Genomic DNA, 20,299 nt, shown 5'->3' with positions numbered 1-20,299 from the left:
TGCATGCGTTCACCCAGACAACAAGAACATGACCATTCACACTTTACGAGCTGGGAAAAAAACACGAACAGGCCTTCAGAAAAAGCAGCCAGTGAGAGAGGTTCACGAACTTTGCACATCTAAAAACGTCAGATGGTTCGTTGGTTCTTCTCCATCACACCTCGATTTCCTTCAGCAGACATTTGACTGTGATTAGGAGTGCAGAGAGTCAAGCTAGAGGTCAGCGCTGAACTCAGGCCAGCCTGATTGGGAGTTGTAATTAGAGGAGTTGCTCTGTCTCAGGCCAGTTCTCCCCAGAGGATTCGCACAGGCTCAGTATCACATGCGGCGCTGCGGCGAAATCCGAGCTTCAACCCCAACTTGGTGGAGAGGGTGAGCTTAGGGGTTTCAGCCGAGCCGCCCCCAGATTCCCCAGCACCACCACACTCCACCACACACAGAAATGCAGTTAAAAGAGCCAAGAGTAGAAGGCAGCATTTCTGGGCTTTTAGCACTCTCTTTGCAATCTCCGCTGTTTCATGGATGCTGTAATTGTTGTCTAATATCTGTTCTTTTGGTAAATTTGAGGACTTCTCCTCCCCTTTCCTCCTTATCGTGCAAAATATGCCATAATTTGCAATTTTGTGAAGAAGGTCCCATTTTTATATGCATACATAAAGCATTGTTATCCCTGGTTTTCCCCTTTTTCCTCTTTTTTTGCTCCACAACAAGTCCTTCTTCTCCTCCTTCTCTTCCTGCTTCACCTCTACCTCCATCCTCCTTCATTCTCTGTGAAAGCGGGTAACATGAAACCTGCTCTAGGAGTCTCAGGGGGGCGTGGGGGTTACAAAGGGTGATCAATATGTGCCAGAGAAAGTCTTTAGACAAGAGAAAGAAGCCACAGTTTGTCTACTCCCTCCTCCTTTCTCCTCCTTTCCCTCTTTCCTCTTCTTGTTGTCGGGATTGACAGGGTTAGGTGGCCCCAACACCCACTGACATGTTGCCTCCGTGTGTTTTAAAGTTGATTGACATTAAACTCCTTCTCATCCCCTGATGTGCACCTTAAAATTGTTGAATTTTTAACTGTCCAGGGCCTCCTCGGAAAATGTCATGTAAAGAACTATTCCACATGATTTGCTTGATAGCCTTTGATGTGTTTGAACATTTCCTTTTTTTGTGTCCCTTTTGTAAAATCTAACCTGTTGCCTCTGTCTCCAACAGGTGGTGGATGACATGGGCAACGTCAAGTTTGCGCTGGACACAGGCCCAGACGCCGCCGGCAACAGCTGGCTCAAATACGTCCGCTCTGCGCCGTCATTCGAGGAGCAGAACCTCGCCGCCTGTCACCTCACCGGAGACCAGGTGAGTGACATGATAGACATGTCCTGGTTGGATTTGCGGTCCAGATATGAGAGAAACAGCAGCGTGTTGTCGACAAGAGGCACAGACAAGGAGGAGTGGGGATGCTTGGTTGATCCATGAGAGTCTGTGTGTGTGTGTGTGTGTGTGTGTGTGTGTGTGTGTTTACCGTTGAGGTAGCAGAATGTGTGGGCTGGTAATGACCAAGGAATGGCTTTATTGTGTGTCTGTGGCTGGGCCAGTTGCCAGTGCTGTTAGGAAATGACCCATGTAAAGAGGCTGAAGAATAGCCTGACACTCCCGAGTCCTATAATAACCATTATCCAAGGCACAGTCTTCTTCTGTGGAGGCAGCAGTTTCTCCCCCATTTTGCCTCTTAAGTCCCATCTCTCTCACTCGAAAGAAACCTGGGTAAGGCATTGGATACTTTTGGAAAGATGCCCAGCCATTGACCATAAAAACCCCAACTGCTTAACTAGGCCCTAACCCCAACCCCATGCAACGTGTGCGCCACAACTTACTGCTGCAATATAGTAGCATGTTTCCCTGTTTCTGTTTATCCTGCAGAGGCTGTTTTTTGTTTTTTTTTTCTCCCCAGTTTTGCTTTGCTGACTCTTGTCCCAGTTTCTTTAAATGAAATACCAGTGGAGTTACTCTCGTTATCTGATACACATTTCATTTTCAGTTCAGTTTGGACTATCATGCTAAATCACAGTCATGTACTGGGATAGAACGAGTGCAAAATTTGCACCAGAAGTACAAAAAAAAAATGCATCCACGGGGCAATGAGAATGAGAACACGTCATCTCAAAACAAATGCAAACCAAGAAAACATGACGGCAATATGACAGTAGCCAAATGCATCTTTATGACTCGACCGTGTGTTTCAACATTCCTGTCACTCTGCTCTTGTTTGTTTCCTAATCCCTGCCTACATGGTTCTTTCCCCCTCCTGTCTCGGTCTCTAGCCGCCTGTTCCTCGTTGTCTTTGTCTCCTTTCTCTGTCCTCATGTCTTGATCTGCCACCTGTCACTCTGTCACACCGAAGGGACAGGCTAGTGTGTCCATTTAAGCTTCAGACATTCAGCCTGACCGACGGAGAGAAAGGGGGCTTGGACCAAGTGAGAGAGGGAACACACAGGGGCCTCCGAGATTGACAAGCACCAATTGGCTGGCAACACCAACCCGTCTAATCCTTTTAAGATTTTCACATCAGTGCCCCCTGCCACTGCCACACAATGTCAAAGAAAGAATCAGGGCACTGGCGAAAATCGTGGAGAATTATCAGACCCAGAAAAGGCCACGTGCACAAATTTTGACTGCTTATTTTTTTTTTTTTTTTTTTCCTGTGTTTTGCGGTTTTCTGAACTTAGGGAACAGCTTTGATTTTGTATGCCAGACCAGTTGCTTTGTATAGTGGCTCACAGGTATGACCCTATCATTTATTTACAAACACCACACACACATATACACAGCCACTCAGTGCTAAAATGTATAATTTAAGAGACTGTTCAGTGATTTTTCTTTTCTTTTGCACAATGCATGAGCTTATGGAAATATGTGCATACGGGGCAAATTCAAATGCGGCCAGTAACCTTTTAAAAAGCAAGTGGATAATTTATTTGTTTATTTGTTTGTCATTAATGATTTAAGATGAACAAATGTGTGCATGATCATGCATAATTTAGATATTTATGGTCATACAATAATTTGGTGTTATTTCATATATTTGTTTCCATGTATATGAGGTGCATACTGTACAACAAATGCACTCTGGACAGTTTTGTCAAAGTGCTGTAGGATTTTGAGTTTTTCTGACCAAGAAATGTCTGTCTGTGGACACCTGTGTTATTGTCTGTTCTTCACAATCAGTCCTCATACACACACACACTCATTTCCAGTAACAGTTCTCACTTAATCCTGCTTGCAATTTCATCCTAATACAATATTCAGGCATCTTAAATTATGGCTCAACAAAACACGGCAAATTAACAGTTTCCCTGTGTGTGTGTGTGTGTGTGTGTGTGTGTGTGTGTGTGTGTGTGCTTGCGTGCATGTCTACGCCAATGAAATAGTTCCCATTCAATCCAACAATCACCCAAAACTGGTGTGTAAGCGAGCCCACTGAGTGTTTCTAAAGCCAAGTTTCATCTAGTGCAGGAAATGGCTGAGAGAGTGCAGGAGCTGGTGTGTGTTTGTGTGTGTGTGTGTGTGAGAGAGAGAGAGAGAGAGAGAGAGAGAGAGAGAGAGTGCGTGTGTGCATCTGTGAGAAAGAGTGTGTGTGTGTGTGTGTGTGTACTTGATTGGGATTTGAATAGAGGATGAACCTTGTCCACTTTCTTGTCAGTCCTTCATCTTTTGTGTTTTGGAGTGGAACCCTTTCCAATGCTGTTTGATCTGCCCTTCTACCCCACGATGGATCCATCAATAAACAGACACTGTGTGTGTGTGTGTGTGTGTGTGTGTGTGTGTGTGTACGTGCGTGCGTATGAGGCCACAGTGGGGGATTATTGCGGGCCCTACGGCTGGCATTGATCGATGAGACATTTGTCCCCTGAACACTGGACAGAGATGGGAAGAGGTCAAGACAGGTCTGAGTGTTTGGGCCTTACTGTAGAACACACACACACACACACACACACACACACACACACACACACACACAGAGAGAGAGAGAGAGAGAGAGAGAGAGAGAGAGAGAGAGAGAGAGAGAGATTTATAAAGATTCAAAGTGCTGCAAACACTACAAATATTAATTACGAATTTAATTTAAATGTCCTTATTTATCAACTGGCTGTATTCATTGAAAAAAAAGTTATATTTGCTGACAATCCAGTTATAATAATGACAAAGATGTGTCATTAATATCACAAATTAAGATATTTAAGATTTTAAATAAATAGATAACAAGGTATATTGCATATAAATATTGTGGAAGTATTTAAATAGCAAATGCGACGTTGTTTATCCTTTCTAATTTTTTTTTTCGTCTAGTCCATTTGTGTGTCTTGCGTAATGACTGATTTTTTTCTGTTTTCCATCTACAAATATCAATAAAAACGACAAAAACAAATGAAAAAAAAATAATGATGTTAATAATTAATAGCTTTTTAAAATAATTGTTCGACGATGAATGCATAAAAAGAGGCGTTTTCATTCTTCACACGTTGTATTAAAATATAATCTTAAAACATCTCAGGTTACTATTTTGACCCCATTAAATTAAGACTTGGCCTCAGAGCCTAAAGAAATCGCTCCCATCGTTAGTGTCGTTTTTTTTTCAGGCCAGACTGGAATAAACAGAACGAAATAATATCAGTGCGTTTTGACTTAAACTTGAATAACATAATCGATAAAAGGCCTATCGCACCATTTTCTGTGCCAGTGTTCGTGTGCATGTATTTGTCCGCGCTTGCACGGGTGTGTTTGAGAGTGATCGAGTGACTGACAGAGTGAGCGCAAGCCTGTCCGGCTGCTTTATCCATTATTTCCATCAGTAATAGATTTATCAAGCGGCCAAAACGGCGGCTGGGATCGGAGATGCGGGGAGGGGTCTGCGCCGCAGATCCCTCAATCCTTTTGGCTGGAGATAAGACGAGGAGGAGTGGCCGACGGGTAACCGAGAGAGCACCAAGGGGCAATAGGGAATCACTAATGAGAGAGAGAGAGAGAGTCAGAAAGAGAGAGAGAAAGAGAAAGAGAGAGAGAGAGAGAGACTCATCATCATCATCAAAGACGCGCTCACTGACTAGATTAGAGAGTAGCCCAGCGGAGGAGCGTCGGGCTTCATCCAGCCAGAGGGAACCATCACCGACCGTGCGCAGCGCGCCTGGCGCTCTGCGACCTCCTCTCCCCGGCCCTGTCCGCTCCAGCGCCCCGCTCCCTCTCCGGTAGACCTACTATGGGTTGCGTCGCCAACTCCACCGGGACTGAAGTGCTACTGCAGCTGGAGGCTCTCCGCAGCGCCGCGCAACTTTCACAACTCTTCCGTCTCACGGAGAAAAGAAAGGTCAGGTCGAAACATTGCAGAGGCTGCCGCAGCCGCTGCGTGGAGCGTAATTGTTGTAAATACGTAGCCCGGTATTAATAGTAATAATAATATTGGTGCTAATAATAATAATAATAATAATAATAATACGTGATTTAATCATTGATTCAGGCCTGTGCTCCTTGTCTCATCTTAAGAGCATTAACACTTAAAGTTAGTTTCACCGGCCTCTCTGTGAGTGTGTGTGCGCGCGTGTGTGTGTGTGTGTATGAATGAGTGCGCTCAGCCCTCCTTGTTGTGGTGGCATCGTTGAATTGGTGCAGAGCGCCCCCATGTGTTCAGGGATCACAGCCCCTGCCTGCAGCTTCAAGTGGTAGTTTGCGCTGCGGTTTGCTGGGGATGCACGAAGCTGTAATATGACTTTTTGGAAATTGATACACGTTAATTGTGGCCGAGTTTTCTTCAGAATGAATGTGTATGTGAAAGCTTGGTTTGGTTGGCGGATTTTCTAGTTGTCGGACAGAGTGTGGACAAGGCCTCGGTTCTCAGTGGCCTCCAATATTGCCATTATTCCTGCTTTGTGTTTTGCTCACCTTTAACAAAAAAAAAGTGATTTATGCCCGATCACACAAGTTAAATTAGCTCAATAAAAAAGGATTAGTTGTGTGCATATAAAGACCCGACATTTCTCGGTTTGCTGCAGTTGTAAATAATGAGAAGAAGAAGAAGAAAAAGAGGGCAGAGCAGCTGAGCGGTTTGATGTTTATTTTCGTTTCACTCACCGCTTTTCTTTCAGACTGTTCAGACTCATTACAGCTTTATTTGTGTCGTCTGGGTTTCTTCTGCATTTTCGTTTTTCTTTTTAAATGTTTGAGTAAGTCTTTGTGGAACAACGCAGAACCTCTCTTTTGCTATATATTTTACGTGAATTGTAACGGAAGAAAATCTTATTTTCTATTCGTTTTTTTTTTTAACGTTTATAAAGTTGGTATAAGTGTGGATTAAACAAATCATTGTCTTGTATCGTGCATTAAAATAACATCTTCCGGTCCGGCTTTTAATTAGTGGAAGTAAATTGTGAAATATTTCCGAATACAGTATGTTTCCATAACTCTGCTGCAGCCTGGATAATGTTGATTTTAGGCATGTATGATGTTTATTTTGGTAATAACAACCCTCTTAATAGCCCGTGTTAATATGATCAGTTTCATCATTAGGCCTTCCTTTAACTGCGATAATAAATACGCGGGGGTCCAGACTTATTAATTCCGTCTTGACCTTAAGTTAAAGTCTCCCTCACTCTTTCTCTCTCTCCTCAGATTTATTATAAAGCTGTCCGGGACATTGAAGCAGGGGAGGAGCTTTTAGTGTATATGAAGGACGGTATTTTCCCCGAGGGATCCATGGCACCCAACCTACAAGGTAAGATTAATGCGCGTCATTAGCGCACATTTTAAACAAACTCCAACCTGCATCCTGTGCTGCCTTCGCGGCCAGCACACTCCATAACCCCGCTAATGTGACGGGGGAAAAAGACACAATCTCTCCCTCCAAGATTTTTTCTTTTTCCTCAAGAAATGTGAATTATTCGAATCATAAATTTCCAGGATGGAATTAAATCCCGCATTAAAGCATCTGGTTGACGGCCGTTTTGGAGCTGTCATTTAAAATAGGGCTGCCAATAATGAAGGCTGCTCCTGAGAGTCTGCTCTGAATTCTGCGCTCACAATGCTGCGATGTAATGGGCCCCTTTGCCTGAAATACTGTGTTAGGGCGTCAATTGGCACTTGTCATATTGCATCCAAAGTGAGTAGAATTTCTCTGTTAACGGAAAGATCAAACAAATTGTGAGGAATCCGTGTCCCCAAGAACACATTACACGAGACTGAGGACATTTAAGTCGAGTTATCACATCGACTTAAGAATAGAGGGCCTGTCCTGTTAGTCATAAATCAACGTTTTCAGTTTGTGTCCTGAAATTCAACCTAAGTGGGGGTTTTTTTTTATTATTTTGTTTGTATAAGTGTTAGTGGCCATCAGCCTAATACAGAATCAGACTGACGGACTTTGCGTGCGTTAGTGACTCTGTCACCCCGGGGATGGGCCCCGTTTTCGGGGTTAAAAAACTAAAACAAAAAAACTGGAATAAACATATTTTACCATGCTTTTTAATGGTGCTTTTACTGCAAAAATAATTACAAAATTGAGAAAGCAAAACAACAGCATTTGAAATTATTAAAATGTATTAAATAAATGATTCAATAATTGAAAAGAAACAAGTTGGTTGAACCTGATGTGGTAACCTGAACACCCCCCCCCCCCCCCCCCCCCCCCCCTTTTTTTTTTAAATTACAGTTTATGCTGACAAATCAAAATTCTATCCCCTAACACTGGCTGTCAGGTCAGTGGTGTTAGATTAAATAGATGATATATCCCATAATTTATCTATCTGTAGTTTTCTGCATATTTTCGTTTGAGTTGTAACTAGAAAATCTACAGGATCATGTGCGTTAAGTGCTCCTCCACCCTGCTGTACACTGTGCGCCATGTTTTTAGGTGCTCTCACCCGCCCGTCCTCCATCTGAGTGGGTAACCTGATTCACTGTGCTCACTACCTTTCAACTGTGCCTCTATATGTCAGACTGAATATGTCTAACATTTTATCTCATAATCTAACTTGGACAGCTGCTCACTGTCAATCCAGGCTTTTCTTTCAAAGTTCACTTGAGCAGAAAAGGGGCCATGTTTCCGCTGTATTTCCTTAAACATCTTGGACTTATTGTGGTGAACTGCTGTTGTCAGGTAACATTGTTTTTGTTGTGTTTCCAGTCTTTCTGGAACCATGAATGATGAAAAAAAAAAAAAAAAAAATCTGATTACTCTTACTTGTCATTGATTATAAAATGGTGGAGGGGAGAACAAGATGTTCGTGAGATACTCTGCTAACCAGTCCCACCACCCCCACCCCCGCATGATGCACAGATCTCCAAGCCAAAGGAACAGGAGGAAACGGGAGCTCAGAGCAAGCTTGACTATTGAAAAGAAGCAGATTGGCATGTTGTAGGAGTGTGTCAAAGACCGGGCAGACTTGTAAATGATTTTTTCAGTTCCTCTGTGTGTATTACGCAAAATATAGAGTGATGGAGGTAGAGCAGACAGAAAAGAGACACTCTCCACCTGCCAGACTGTGCGTGAGTCAAAGTATGTGGCGCTGTGTTGGTGTGACAGAGGGATGAGGTGCAACAGTTCATCTGCTCTTTTAAGATGTTTATTTGTGAGCCAGAGAGACAGAAAAGCAGACAGAGCGGTGGACAAAGAGACGCAGTCAACCTACTGTAGAGATGAGGGTGTTTGTTTTGTGTGTTTATCTCCATGTGTGTGTGTGTGTGAGAGAGAGAAAGGTAGCAGGGCTGAGTGGGAGCTTGGCAGTGCAGCCCTGCTCTCTGTGTCTGGCTTATCGGAGAAGGAATTTGAAGTAGAGGACTTGAGGAGTCCCCTGAGACCTCACCCATGCTCCCAGATTAGCTGCTAAACTGCACATAATTGTGCTTCCCTTCGTCTCCCAGAGAGCTATTAGTCTCCCCTTTATAACCCCTCCACCTCCCACCCCACCCCACTCTCCCAGACGAACTGAAAAAACACAGGCACACTGATGCACACACGCAAGCACCTTTATATTACATGCATCCTCTCGGAAACACGTACATGTGCACCTGAGTATCCACTCTGAGAATTTTTTCCTTGCTGCAAGGTATTTTTTTCACACTCACATTTTCACACATCCCCAATATGTTTTAAAACAACAAAGTTTATTACTCTTTTTTTCAAAAACATCAACGGTGACGGATGAAAAGTATCTGAGTGTTGAGATGTTTGAGCAACTATCTCACAGTAAAACACTCGATCTCCATAAAATATGCGCATGCTGGTGTCAAAGTGAGCGAGTTAGTTTAGCATTTGAGCTCAGCGTAATGGCCCATTGACCAGAAGGTCATTTATCCTTCTCCCCAAGGTTAGACACATTGATGTTGCTACACTAATGCCCTTTTAATGTGTCCAAGAAGTTCCAGCTGGATAAACGGTCACATGCAGTAGAAAACAGGTGAGCCATGCACTGTAAGTCATTTTGGATAAACTCATTTAGTGCAGCTTGAAATGATGGATGGGTGTGTATGGCGTGTTGGGACACCTGGTGGGCCGACTCAGACGCTGGCTGCTTGGGTCATGGCAAAGAGGGTATGGCAGGTTGGCGCTGAAATCACCATGGGGTTGGCGCCACTCTGCCCCTGCTTACCTCTGTTCCTTGTGGCTCATTCTTTTTGGAAAATGTTCACACACGTATGCACACACACACACACACACATGCACACACACACGCATGCCCGTGCACAAAGACACTCCACTGGGCTTTCCCCTGATCTGTTGAACTTGGCATCTGACTCAGGAACTCGCTATTGAAAAAGCTGGCCTGCGTTTTATGCATTTGACCTTGGTGGTGAGAAGTATTGTAAAGGTTATCAACATGGAGGGGGAAGGCCAGCCCCTATTGTTTCCCCTGTGTGCTATTACACCTAAAGTCTCAAGCAAACACTTGCTTTAACAAGCAATTAACTGCGTTAATGAAGGCTACATTTCACTGCTAATTGATTTCCTTTTTATGTGAACGTCAATTGCGAGATTGTTGCTTTTACCATTTAATGGGGGTCTATTTAGCTGTAACTAACACAGAGATAGGGAATAGATTTTTGTTCTTCAGTGTCAAGAGGTTTTTTCTCATACGACCGTATACTTGGTTCTGCATCTTCAGGATGATGCAACATGCGGGAGTTAGTAAATACCAGGATGTAAACCAGCACTTAATTTTCTTTGTGCACATCAAAGCTGGTTTTGTTTCGACTCCTTAAAATGTAATTTGTGTTTGCATACATTAAAAACAATTGGACCCAGTTACAACCCCGATTTGAAAAAACATGGGAGGCCGTGGAAAACATAAATAAAAACAGAATGCAATGTAAAACTGTGCCATTTAAAAGGCTGAGGTTTTATTATTCATATCAAATGTGTGTAAAAGTTTCCTTCAAGCCTTTAAGGCAGATTTCAGTATATTTCAGGGAGCTGAAGTGTGTGACGGCGAAACAAATCTGTGTGTGTTTGTTCGTGTATGTGCAGAGGAGCAGATGTACCGCTGTGAAGACTGCGATGAGCTGTTCTCCTCAACACTTGAGCTGCGGCGGCATCAGAAGTACTCGTGCTCCAGTACCGGCTCCATCTTTGACACACTGAGAGAAGACTTCAAACAGGAACGCGAGGACAGCGACGAGCCCGTCCACGAGTGTAAAGACTGTGAGAAGATCTTCCCAAATGAGTACAGGTACACAGACACATGATCGCAACGTCTAAACATGAAGATATACACATTCAGCACATACAGTCTGCTTATCCTCTGGGTTACAAATGAGACTTTATGACTGAATGAATTCACTTGTGCTTTCCTTATCAAGTCTGGGCCAACACATGATAGTCCATACAGAGGAGAGGGAGTACAAGTGTGACCAGTGCCCCAAAGCCTTCAACTGGAAGTCTAACCTCATCCGTCACCAGATGTCACATGACAGTGGCAAGCGCTTTGAGTGTGAAAACTGTGATAAGGTACAGCATACCCAGCACGTAAGTTGTGCACCAGACACACAGGCTTCATCTACTTCAGATATTCAGTTTTTAGGCTTCTTTTGTAACGGTGCTGGACATAGATTTATTAATTGTGAAAGAGCAACATATGGACATTAGTAGTTTATTATCAAAGCAATGAAAACACTGTATATTTTCATTAACAATGCTCAGAATGGCAAAATATAACACAAACAGGAACATTTTAATTTAATTTTTTTTAGCACATTTAATTATAGTGTATACATTGTTTTTTTATATGCTTATTTCAAATTTCAGGTGTTCACAGATCCCAGCAACCTCCAGCGCCACATCCGCTCCCAGCACGTGGGGGCGCGCGCTCACACGTGTCCCGAGTGTGGCAAGACCTTTGCCACCTCGTCAGGCCTCAAGCAGCATAAGCACATCCACAGCAGTGTCAAACCCTTTATCTGTAAGTGAGAGCTTTGGAAGTTAATGAACGCCTTATTCTTAACTTGAGCCTTGAAACTTGGAGCTTGAAATGTATTTTAGACCTTTTTTCTTTCTTCCTCGTCTACCTCTCCATCACCCTGCAGTCTTCACCAACTTTTGCATTCTATGAACTGAACACACTGATCCAGGGATCATGTCTGTAATGCTGTTAATTTGATTATATACTGTAAATAATACATTTTACCTGTTCACTTACACTCTTTTTTTTCTATTTCTGTTGCTGTTTTTCCATGACAAATAGTTTAGATTAATTTGGACTACTTATTATAATGAAAGATAATTTAATTTCATAGTTTTGTCATTACATTATGGTAATCAGAGACCTATTTTTGACTCTCTTTAAGACAGCTAAATACATATGTATCTTATGATCTTTCTTGCATATCTTCAGAAATTATTTGGCAGTAAAATGCTTCACAGGCAGCGGCACTGATTGGTAGAGTGTGTATACGACGTGAAATACTTTCTGAGTTCTCTCCTACTAAGTCTCTAATTGCTTACAGCCACTCTATGAAAGGAATAAGAAGACTGTGGAGATCTTTGATGCTTCTGTTTTCATCTTTATTTGTATATTATTTTTAACCATTATTATTATTATTATTATCATTATTATGAAGTGGGTTTTATTCTTAGTCTTATTTTGCATTCATTTCCTATCGCTGTATTTGTCTTTTTTATGTGAAGCACTTGGTACATGTTCTATCTTTGTTGTAAAGCACTTTGAGCTGCAATTATTGTATGAAAAGCGGCATACAAATAAAGTGTCACTATTATAGTTATTATTAATATTACTATACATAGAGTGTAGATACAATAAATCAGGGATGATGTGTTTGCAGGAGTCGTGGTTGGTTTCATTCATAGAAAACAGTCCCTTCCTTTTCTGCAGCTATTTAATCAGCAGTTTCCATTCAGATGTATGTGTTGCTGTTGATTTGGTATACAAAGTTAGAGACAGTGTTAAAATGGGTTTAACCAGGCCCTGATGGGCTGCATCTTTTTGCTCCCCCAGGTGAGGTGTGTCACAAATCCTACACCCAGTTCTCCAACCTCTGCCGCCACAAGCGTATGCATGCTGACTGCCGCACCCAGATCAAGTGTAAGGACTGCGGGCAGTTGTTCAGCACTACCTCCTCCCTCAATAAGCATCGCCGCTTCTGTGAGGGAAAAAACCATTATGGCTCTCCAACAGGGATGTTCAACCCTGGCATCCCCATGAGCTCCAGCCCTATCATGGCCAAGGCCAAGTCCCACCATCCCCACCTTGCAGGTTTGAACCAGTCTGGTTTAGGTTTCACTGACTACTTTCCCTCCCGACCTCACCCTCAGGCTGGCTTGCCCTTTTCCCCAGGACCCCATGGCTTCCCATCCCTCCCACATGGTTTCCCAGGTATCTTCCCCCCATCACTGTATCCACGACCACCTTTATTGCCGGCAAGTCCGTTGATAAAGAGTCCACTGGGCAGCAGCAGTCAAGAGGTGAAGCTCCCTCGTAGTCCCCTAGATGCCCCTCCGCTGTCCCTGGTCAGCTCCACAAACAGCAATGGAGGTAATGGTTTCAGTCTGCTGGAAGACAAAGAAAAAGAGACAAACAAACTGGATTTGTCTTCTAGTGGAGAAGCCAAGCCAAAATCCAAGATGGTAGATATGTCTGACGGTAGTGACCTTGAAGACGTTAATACCACAAGTGGGACAGATTTGGACACCACCACTGGTACTGCTTCAGGTGATGGCTCTGACCTGGAGAGCGATGGAGACAGTGAACGTGAGCGAAGTGGTAAAAGAAGGAAGCCATCTGGGGCCATATCAAGTCAAGAAGGCAACCAGTTAGAAGACACGAACAGTGCTTTGGTATCAGCCATGTCTAGTTCAGGGAACCTCCCAATCGAACGTCCTTTTCTGTCTTCTGCATCATCCCACCCCTCCTTCTTTCCTCCACCCGATGAGCAAGCCCTCCCACCCACCACCACAAATGCCAATGCAGCCACCACAGATTCCATCAAAGCGATCGCCTCTATTGCTGAGAAATATTTTGGTCCAGGTTTGATTGGTCTTCATCAGGAGAAGAAGATGGGTCAATTGCCCTACCATTCCATGTTTCCCTTCCAGTTCCTGCCTAACTTCCACAACTCCCTCTATCCCTTCAGTGCTGATCGAGGCACCCTCAATCCTAGCATGTTCTTTAAAGCAGAGCCCAAGTCACCACGCGAACAGCTGCACAAGCTGGTTTCTGGTGCTCCAGGAGCCCCTGTCCCCACAGCAGAGTCACCATTTGATCTCACCACAAAGTCCAAGGAGACCAAGTTACCTCCTTCCACCCCAACAAACCCCTCAAACCCCAACAGTAGTACTGGGAGTAGTAGTGGACCTTTAGCAATATCTAGCGGTGAAGAACAGCCATTGGACCTCAGCATTGGCAGCCGGAGCCGAGGTGGTCATAACGGTGTGGCAGCTGAGCCACAAAATAGAAAGAACCACATCTTCGGAGTTGGAAAGGGGGTCTCCATCAAGGATGAAACCCCAGCTGGGTTTCCACACCCCCATTCCCAGTTATTGCACCAATCCTCCATTGCCCAGCACCAGCAGCCTCAGGCACAACCACACCAGCCCCCACCCCTGCACTACGCCAAGCCCTCAGCATTCTTCATGGACCCCATATACAGGTATTTCAGCCCCGATTAGACCAGAAACTGCTATATCCACATGGGCAACATCAACACTTTCATGTTCACACATTGAAGGTAGAGGTTCTTGTATGGTTGGGTGTTGTAGATGAACTCTGACCTTGGTACGTAACCCTCTGCCTTGTTGTTGGTCCAGCAGGGTGGAGAAGAGGAAGCTACTCGACCCTGTAGGAGCTCTGAAGGAAAAGTTCCTCAGGCCCTCACCGCCACTCTTCCATCCACAGGTGGGCTTACAGCACACACACATACACATTTCAAACCTAGGAAGGCACTAAGAAGCAATAAATGGTACATGTACTTTGAACAAAAACTACAGCAAGGGAATACCAAACAGGGGAATTGACCTCCAGGTATTGCATACAGGCTTATTATTCCCAGATGCTATTGACTATTATTTTCAAACCATGTATTATGTGAAAATACCTCACTCCTGCCTCCCACGCTGCTTCAGCCTGAATTGATAGGGCCCTATGCATCATCATTCCACAGTGCTGATGTTATTTTCTCAAGGGTTCTGTATGATTTCTTCCTTTGTTTACTGAATGGCGCCTGTGTACCTCGTCACTTCTACCTTTTTCAGAAGACACAGTCTGTTATCGCAGCCCCTTTGATAATCAGTCACATTGTTTGGCTGTCCCCAGACCCTCCCTGCCTCTACAAATCTTGATTACAAGGAATGATAGTATTAATAAAAGAGAGAATAATAACTGTTTGAATTGTAACAAACTGTCTCTCTTGGCCACGCTAATCTTAGTTGTGGCATTGTTTCATGTACTGGGAGCCCACAGGCAAGCTAATAACTCAGCCCCCTCCAAGTTTTTTTTCTCTGTGGCTGGCTGGCTGGCTAGATAATAGCACCGTGTCCATCAAGGACATCCTGTGTTTGTCTCCAGGAGAATGGGGGGCTCTCGTTGGGGAAACAGTTTAATCTGACCTGGAAATCTGTGTCCTCTATCAACAGTGACTTTGCAATACAATCATTTGGTGCATAAGCAGAAAGATAAATTTACACATGGACATGCTTTTACACGTATGACATTAATCATATGTGTGTAGTTATTTCTTAACAAATGAGTTATTGTATTATTCATCATTGGATGATAACGATATGGCCTAAACAATCTCCTCTTTGCTGCTTTATGAAGGCATGAGATCGTAATTGATCAATATCCCAGGATGAAAAGTTTTCACAGGCTCCCATGTAAAAGCTTCTCATATCAGAGTTTCTCAGCTGTGATACTTCCACTGATCCAAACACAATGCCACCTCTAATTCAGGCTCATGACGGAATCACCCTCTCCCCCTCCACCCGTTCTCAGACTGCGAATAAACACATTGAGACAGAGTGTCTGTCCCTGTGTCTCTCCCATCCCGTATTCACTAAAAAAGGAAGGATGTAAGCTGTTTTTGGCAAATAAACTCCTACATAACCGGCCCCCTTTGTTCACAAGCTTCTAGGGGAGGGGAAGCGGCTATCAGTTGGGGGTATCTCAAACTGTATTGTACAGCTCTGATCGGGGCCCTTGAATGCCTCATTTAGCCAGTTTGCCGGCCTGCAACAGTAGCTTCAGCAGGAGAAGGCAAGAGGTAGGGAACAAAGCCTTGGCTGAAGCTGGAGGTGAGGGTGTGTGGAGGGCGCACTGGAGGAATGGTACTTGAGCGTTTTTGAATGTGTTACAGGTCATGGAGGTGACTCGCCTTTAGCACAAACAACAAGGCTAACCTCTGATACACTGCTTCCGCTCTCTGTCTCCTTCTCTCGCTCCCTGGTTTTTTTCTGACATTGTGTCTTTGTTTTCAATGCTTCCTTTTCTCTTTTAACACACACACACACACACACACACACACACACACACACACAGAAACCAAATTCAGTGCCTTATCTTGAGGTGTGATTACAGCACTGTTGCAATGAGCTTGTCACTGCAAGGTTTATCATTAAAGCCTTAATACACAATCTGTTTGAGTGAATGTGATCCACTTTGAAAACTAAAAAAAAAAAACAAAAATATTTCTTGACTTACCTTTTATCTTACTTGTTCCCTGTTTTTTTGTTTTCTACCATCACCTCACGCTCCTCCTTCCCAGATGTCAGCCATGGAGAACATGACAGAGAAGCTGGAGAGCTTTGGCGCTCTAAAACTGGACGCGCCGCCCAATTCACTGCAACACTCGGCTCATCCACTGTTCAACTTCCGTTCGCCACCACCTTCCCTCTCAGACGCCATCCTCCGCAAGGGCAAGGAGCGTTACGCCTGCAGGTAAGTGTTCGTGGTGCAGTGTGTTATTTCCTGTGTAAATCAGGTGTTCACATACATGAAAATGTATTATGTTGCATAAAATGTTTGCAGTGACACTTACACAGATATTTAATTTCATCTTACTCAACCGTCCTTACATTTTCTTCTGCTTCTTTTTCTGTGCCTTTCTGTCCACTCTCCCCTCCAGGTACTGTGGGAAAATCTTCCCTCGCTCGGCAAACCTCACCAGACACTTGCGGACACACACAGGGGAACAACCCTACAGGTATTTTATTCTATTCAAGCTCAGCCTGGTCTTTAATCTTTGTGAAAAGCTCTTTGCTCCCACAGACGCTGTCATTGATGCATTTCCCTTTGTCTGCTTGTCTTACTGCTGTTCTCTGCGCTTGACTTTGCCTGTCACTGCTTTTTCTGAGACTTTCTTCTGTTTGTGCTTGGCTGAATCAACAGGAGACCCAGGCTTGTTGCTGTTTTTTTTTGTTCTAAATGTCTATAAATTCATCTGTGTTTTATTTTAAACAAGGTGAGAAAATTAGGGATGCACCTGCGATCTGCCATATAGCTATTGGGGGCCAATACTGGCCTGTAGAATTGGATCAGGCATCAGCCAGACTTGAGCCATCCATGTAACTGTACGTTTATTACGTCAGTTACGTTCAGTAAGTCATGGCGGGCTGCTGACTTTTTAGAGTCGGAGCTATTCCTGGCCTAATTTTACTTCACTACACTACATAACAATGATCCCAACTGAGTTCCACACCCTGTGGTAAAAATATTTTATTTTGGGAAAAAGAGAGCACTGGAAACTGGAAATACCTCAACTCAGAACAGATGGCCTGAACTGTGGCGTCAGAACGGTGCATCCCTGGTGAAAATTGGACGAAAACGTATAAAAGTCAGTCATGAATACTGGATTTAAAATGGATATCTATGGCAACACAACTGCTATGTAGTTTAAATTCTTCAGGTTTTTTTTTTTTTAGGTGACTGCAGGACTATACAGAAACATTCTCTAAATTGTGCTCCTCGTAAAACTGTCTAAAACCAATTGCTCCTTCCACGTATTTTTTTTAACAAGTTGAGTCTTACAGAGTTTGTTGCTCACCTCAGCAGCAGAATAATAAAGTCGCCATGAATCCTGCCTCTATCTCCAGCTGAAGGGCAGTCCCTGCTCACGATGCCTTTGTGCTGTTCTTTACACCTACATTCACATCCTTCTGTTCTCCTTTGGCAGGTGTAAATACTGTGACCGCTCATTCAGCATCTCATCCAATCTTCAACGCCACGTTCGCAACATCCATAACAAGGAGAAACCCTTTAAGTGTCACCTGTGCAACCGCTGCTTTGGTCAGCAAACCAACCTCGACCGCCATCTCAAGAAGCACGAGCATGAGAACATTCCTGGTCAGTTTGCGACATCTGTGCCTCAGAAAAGTCAGGCTGTGAGAACTGAAGTGTAGTCATTAAACAGGGACTCTGTATTTTATATTATGTTAATGGACTGAATAATGAATGGCTCACATTACCCATTTGGAAAATTTCAAATCTTCACCCCAATAAATGTTTAACTTGGTGCTGCAAATTATTTAAAGTAGGAAAGCCACTTAATTACAGAATTCACACTTACTTTTCCTGCTGTGTTTCCAAAAACAGCCTTTTTATGTCTAACATGGACGTGTGCCGCTGAATATGGAACGCAAACGTTTTCAGCTCAGTGATTGCCTGTTTGAGTGTTTACCTCCATGTGATCCAAGCTTGTGAAATGAATGCAGCACACGTGGTTTCCACCTCATACAGCTTCATCCCAGAGGAGCTGTAAACTGCTGTCACATCACCAACATGCAAACTACATTCTCATATACCAAAGGATGCCATTGTTTGATGATGTGAATGTGTTCAGAGGAGGCAAATGAGCTCCTTGTGGCAGAGAGACCAGCTGTTTTCTTCTCTGATATATCCTTATTGTGAGTCAGATTAAAGCAACGGCATCTGCTAAAATTATTAACTGCAAATATAAGACTAAGAAAACACTGCCTGGCTCCTGCTGGCAAAGCCGTATATTTGGAGTTTATTATCTTTTTTTCTAAATGTGACACATGCTCCAGCACTTAAACACAAATATGGCTATTTCACTATTTTGTAAATTACACCATCCTTTCCCCTTAAATACTGCTGTGATTCATGCAGGATTGGTGTTAGAGAATCTGTAAGAAAGAGAGCAGAAATAAAACACCATGACAGGAAAATATTTTTCCAAACCTATAAATGCAAAAAAAAAAAAAAAAAAAAAAAAAAAAAACACAGTAAGGTTTGAGTTTGACTACACGTTGGCCAGCAGTAGAAGACTGTGGTGGAACTGTGAATGATCAGCCGCGTGCTGCCGGTAAAGAGCGTGTCTGATCAGCTCCGACTACAGAGAGGGACGGGCCAGTGCTGAGACAGCTAACGGGACTCTGATATTCTAAAAGTCAAACATGTCTTTTACATGGAAAGGAAGAAAACAACCAGCGTAGTTTAGTTTAGTTCTTCCAGGATAGTGTCACATCCTTCTTTACAGACAAAATACCGGGCTGCCCCCGTTGCATTGGGGTAAAGACTCTGTCCATGAACTGCAGGGTCCTCAGTTCAAACCCCTCATATGAAACTGTGCCTTTCTCCTGTAGTAAAAACATGCAGGAAAATGTAAGAACACACATTATACCAAAGTCTTTCTGTGGAAAGGTTGCAAAGTTTGTCCTCTGTCTTTTGTCAATGTTTATCTTCTGCACAAATCCCATGAACATGAATAATCTCATCTTTTTGACTTTATATTAAAATGTGAATAATGACGATCATCAGACTAATCATGCTCGGGTATTTGGTTGTGTGTGTCTGTGTGTGGCTGGTGTGTCCATGTGTGTTTATGTGTGTGAATGCGTATGTCTGCACGCTTTCCCCAACAGTGAGCCAACAGTCTGGGATGCTTTCCAACTTAGGAACCACCATCTCCTCCCCAAACTCCGAGCCAGACAATCATGCACTTTTAGATGAGAAGGAGGATTCATACTTCTCAGAAATCCGCAACTTCATTTCCAACGCTGAGATGAACCAGGCCTCCAGCTCCACGGATAAGAGGTAACAAGAAAACTCGCTCGCGGGGACCACATTTGAATTAAGACCTTTACTGATTACATTTGATCCAGTCTAACCTTCTGCTCTTCATGCCAAGCTCCAATTCGTACCCCAACCTCGTCTTAAATCCATCTGTAATCCCAACTCTAAAGCAGAAAGGACTGGTAAAATGTCCTCACTGAAGACTCGCTTATATATGTCCTCTTATGAGGACTTGTAGTCCTGACAGGTATGCAAAAGCAGAAACACACATTTTGTGTGTTGTGTGAGAGTTCTTAGTTCTTCTCCCTTCGCCCTGCACACATCTGTGCTTGTACTTGGTGCACAGTGCTCTCTAGTGGCTTAAATGTGTATGGCACTAATCACCAACGTCAGAGCTGAGTCCCAGCTCCAAACTGTGGTTGCAGTTGGATTAACTGGCAGTCATTAATACTTGTGTTAAAGAACAAAATTTTACAAATCTAAAATTAAAATGTTTTTTCAATGATGTACTTATTTTTTTTGTTTGTTTTCTAAGATCTTTGCAGTTATTTGAGTTTTTGCAGCTGTTAGTTTCTTCTAATTTTCTTTTGTTCATGGTGTTGGAGGATAAAGGTGTATTTCAACAGCACACAAGCACAAGGTATTACTTTTGTTCACCTTTAAGCACTATGTAACTTTAACACCTGCTTAGAATTGTTTGTTGTATGGACTTGGACACAGCGTGAGTTCATCTCAACAACCAAAATCTTTCCAGTTTGAAACATTTCAGCCACGTCTGAACTTTCATTCAGACT

The 20,299-nt window shown here is 43.3% G+C and overlaps 1 protein-coding gene across 5 annotated transcripts in view; it reads left to right on the top strand.

Annotated features, from left to right (window-relative positions):
- Positions 1-20,299, top strand: part of prdm16 (PR domain containing 16) — a 180,058-nt gene that overhangs the window by 152,702 nt on the left and 7,057 nt on the right. The window contains exons 4-14 of one of the 5 annotated variants that reach the window (XM_076741320.1): positions 1,201-1,341; positions 6,646-6,748; positions 10,496-10,697; positions 10,828-10,993; positions 11,273-11,426; positions 12,447-14,130; positions 14,288-14,375; positions 16,240-16,412; positions 16,600-16,677; positions 17,647-17,816; positions 19,355-19,526. In XM_076741320.1, the coding sequence (XP_076597435.1) occupies positions 1,201-1,341; positions 6,646-6,748; positions 10,496-10,697; positions 10,828-10,993; positions 11,273-11,426; positions 12,447-14,130; positions 14,288-14,375; positions 16,240-16,412; positions 16,600-16,677; positions 17,647-17,816; positions 19,355-19,526 (3,131 nt within the window). The remainder of the gene's footprint in view (positions 1-1,200; positions 1,342-6,645; positions 6,749-10,495; positions 10,698-10,827; positions 10,994-11,272; positions 11,427-12,446; positions 14,131-14,287; positions 14,376-16,239; positions 16,413-16,599; positions 16,678-17,646; positions 17,817-19,354; positions 19,527-20,299) is intronic. The other 4 variants (XM_076741325.1, XM_076741323.1, XM_076741321.1 and 1 more) reach the window with 4 other exon arrangements.

This window comes from Chaetodon auriga, chromosome 10 (assembly GCF_051107435.1).
Source record: "Chaetodon auriga isolate fChaAug3 chromosome 10, fChaAug3.hap1, whole genome shotgun sequence".
NCBI lineage: Eukaryota > Metazoa > Chordata > Actinopteri > Chaetodontiformes > Chaetodontidae > Chaetodon > Chaetodon auriga.
The sequence above is the reverse complement of the archived record's forward strand: the minus strand, read 5'-3'. Positions and strand labels throughout refer to the sequence as shown.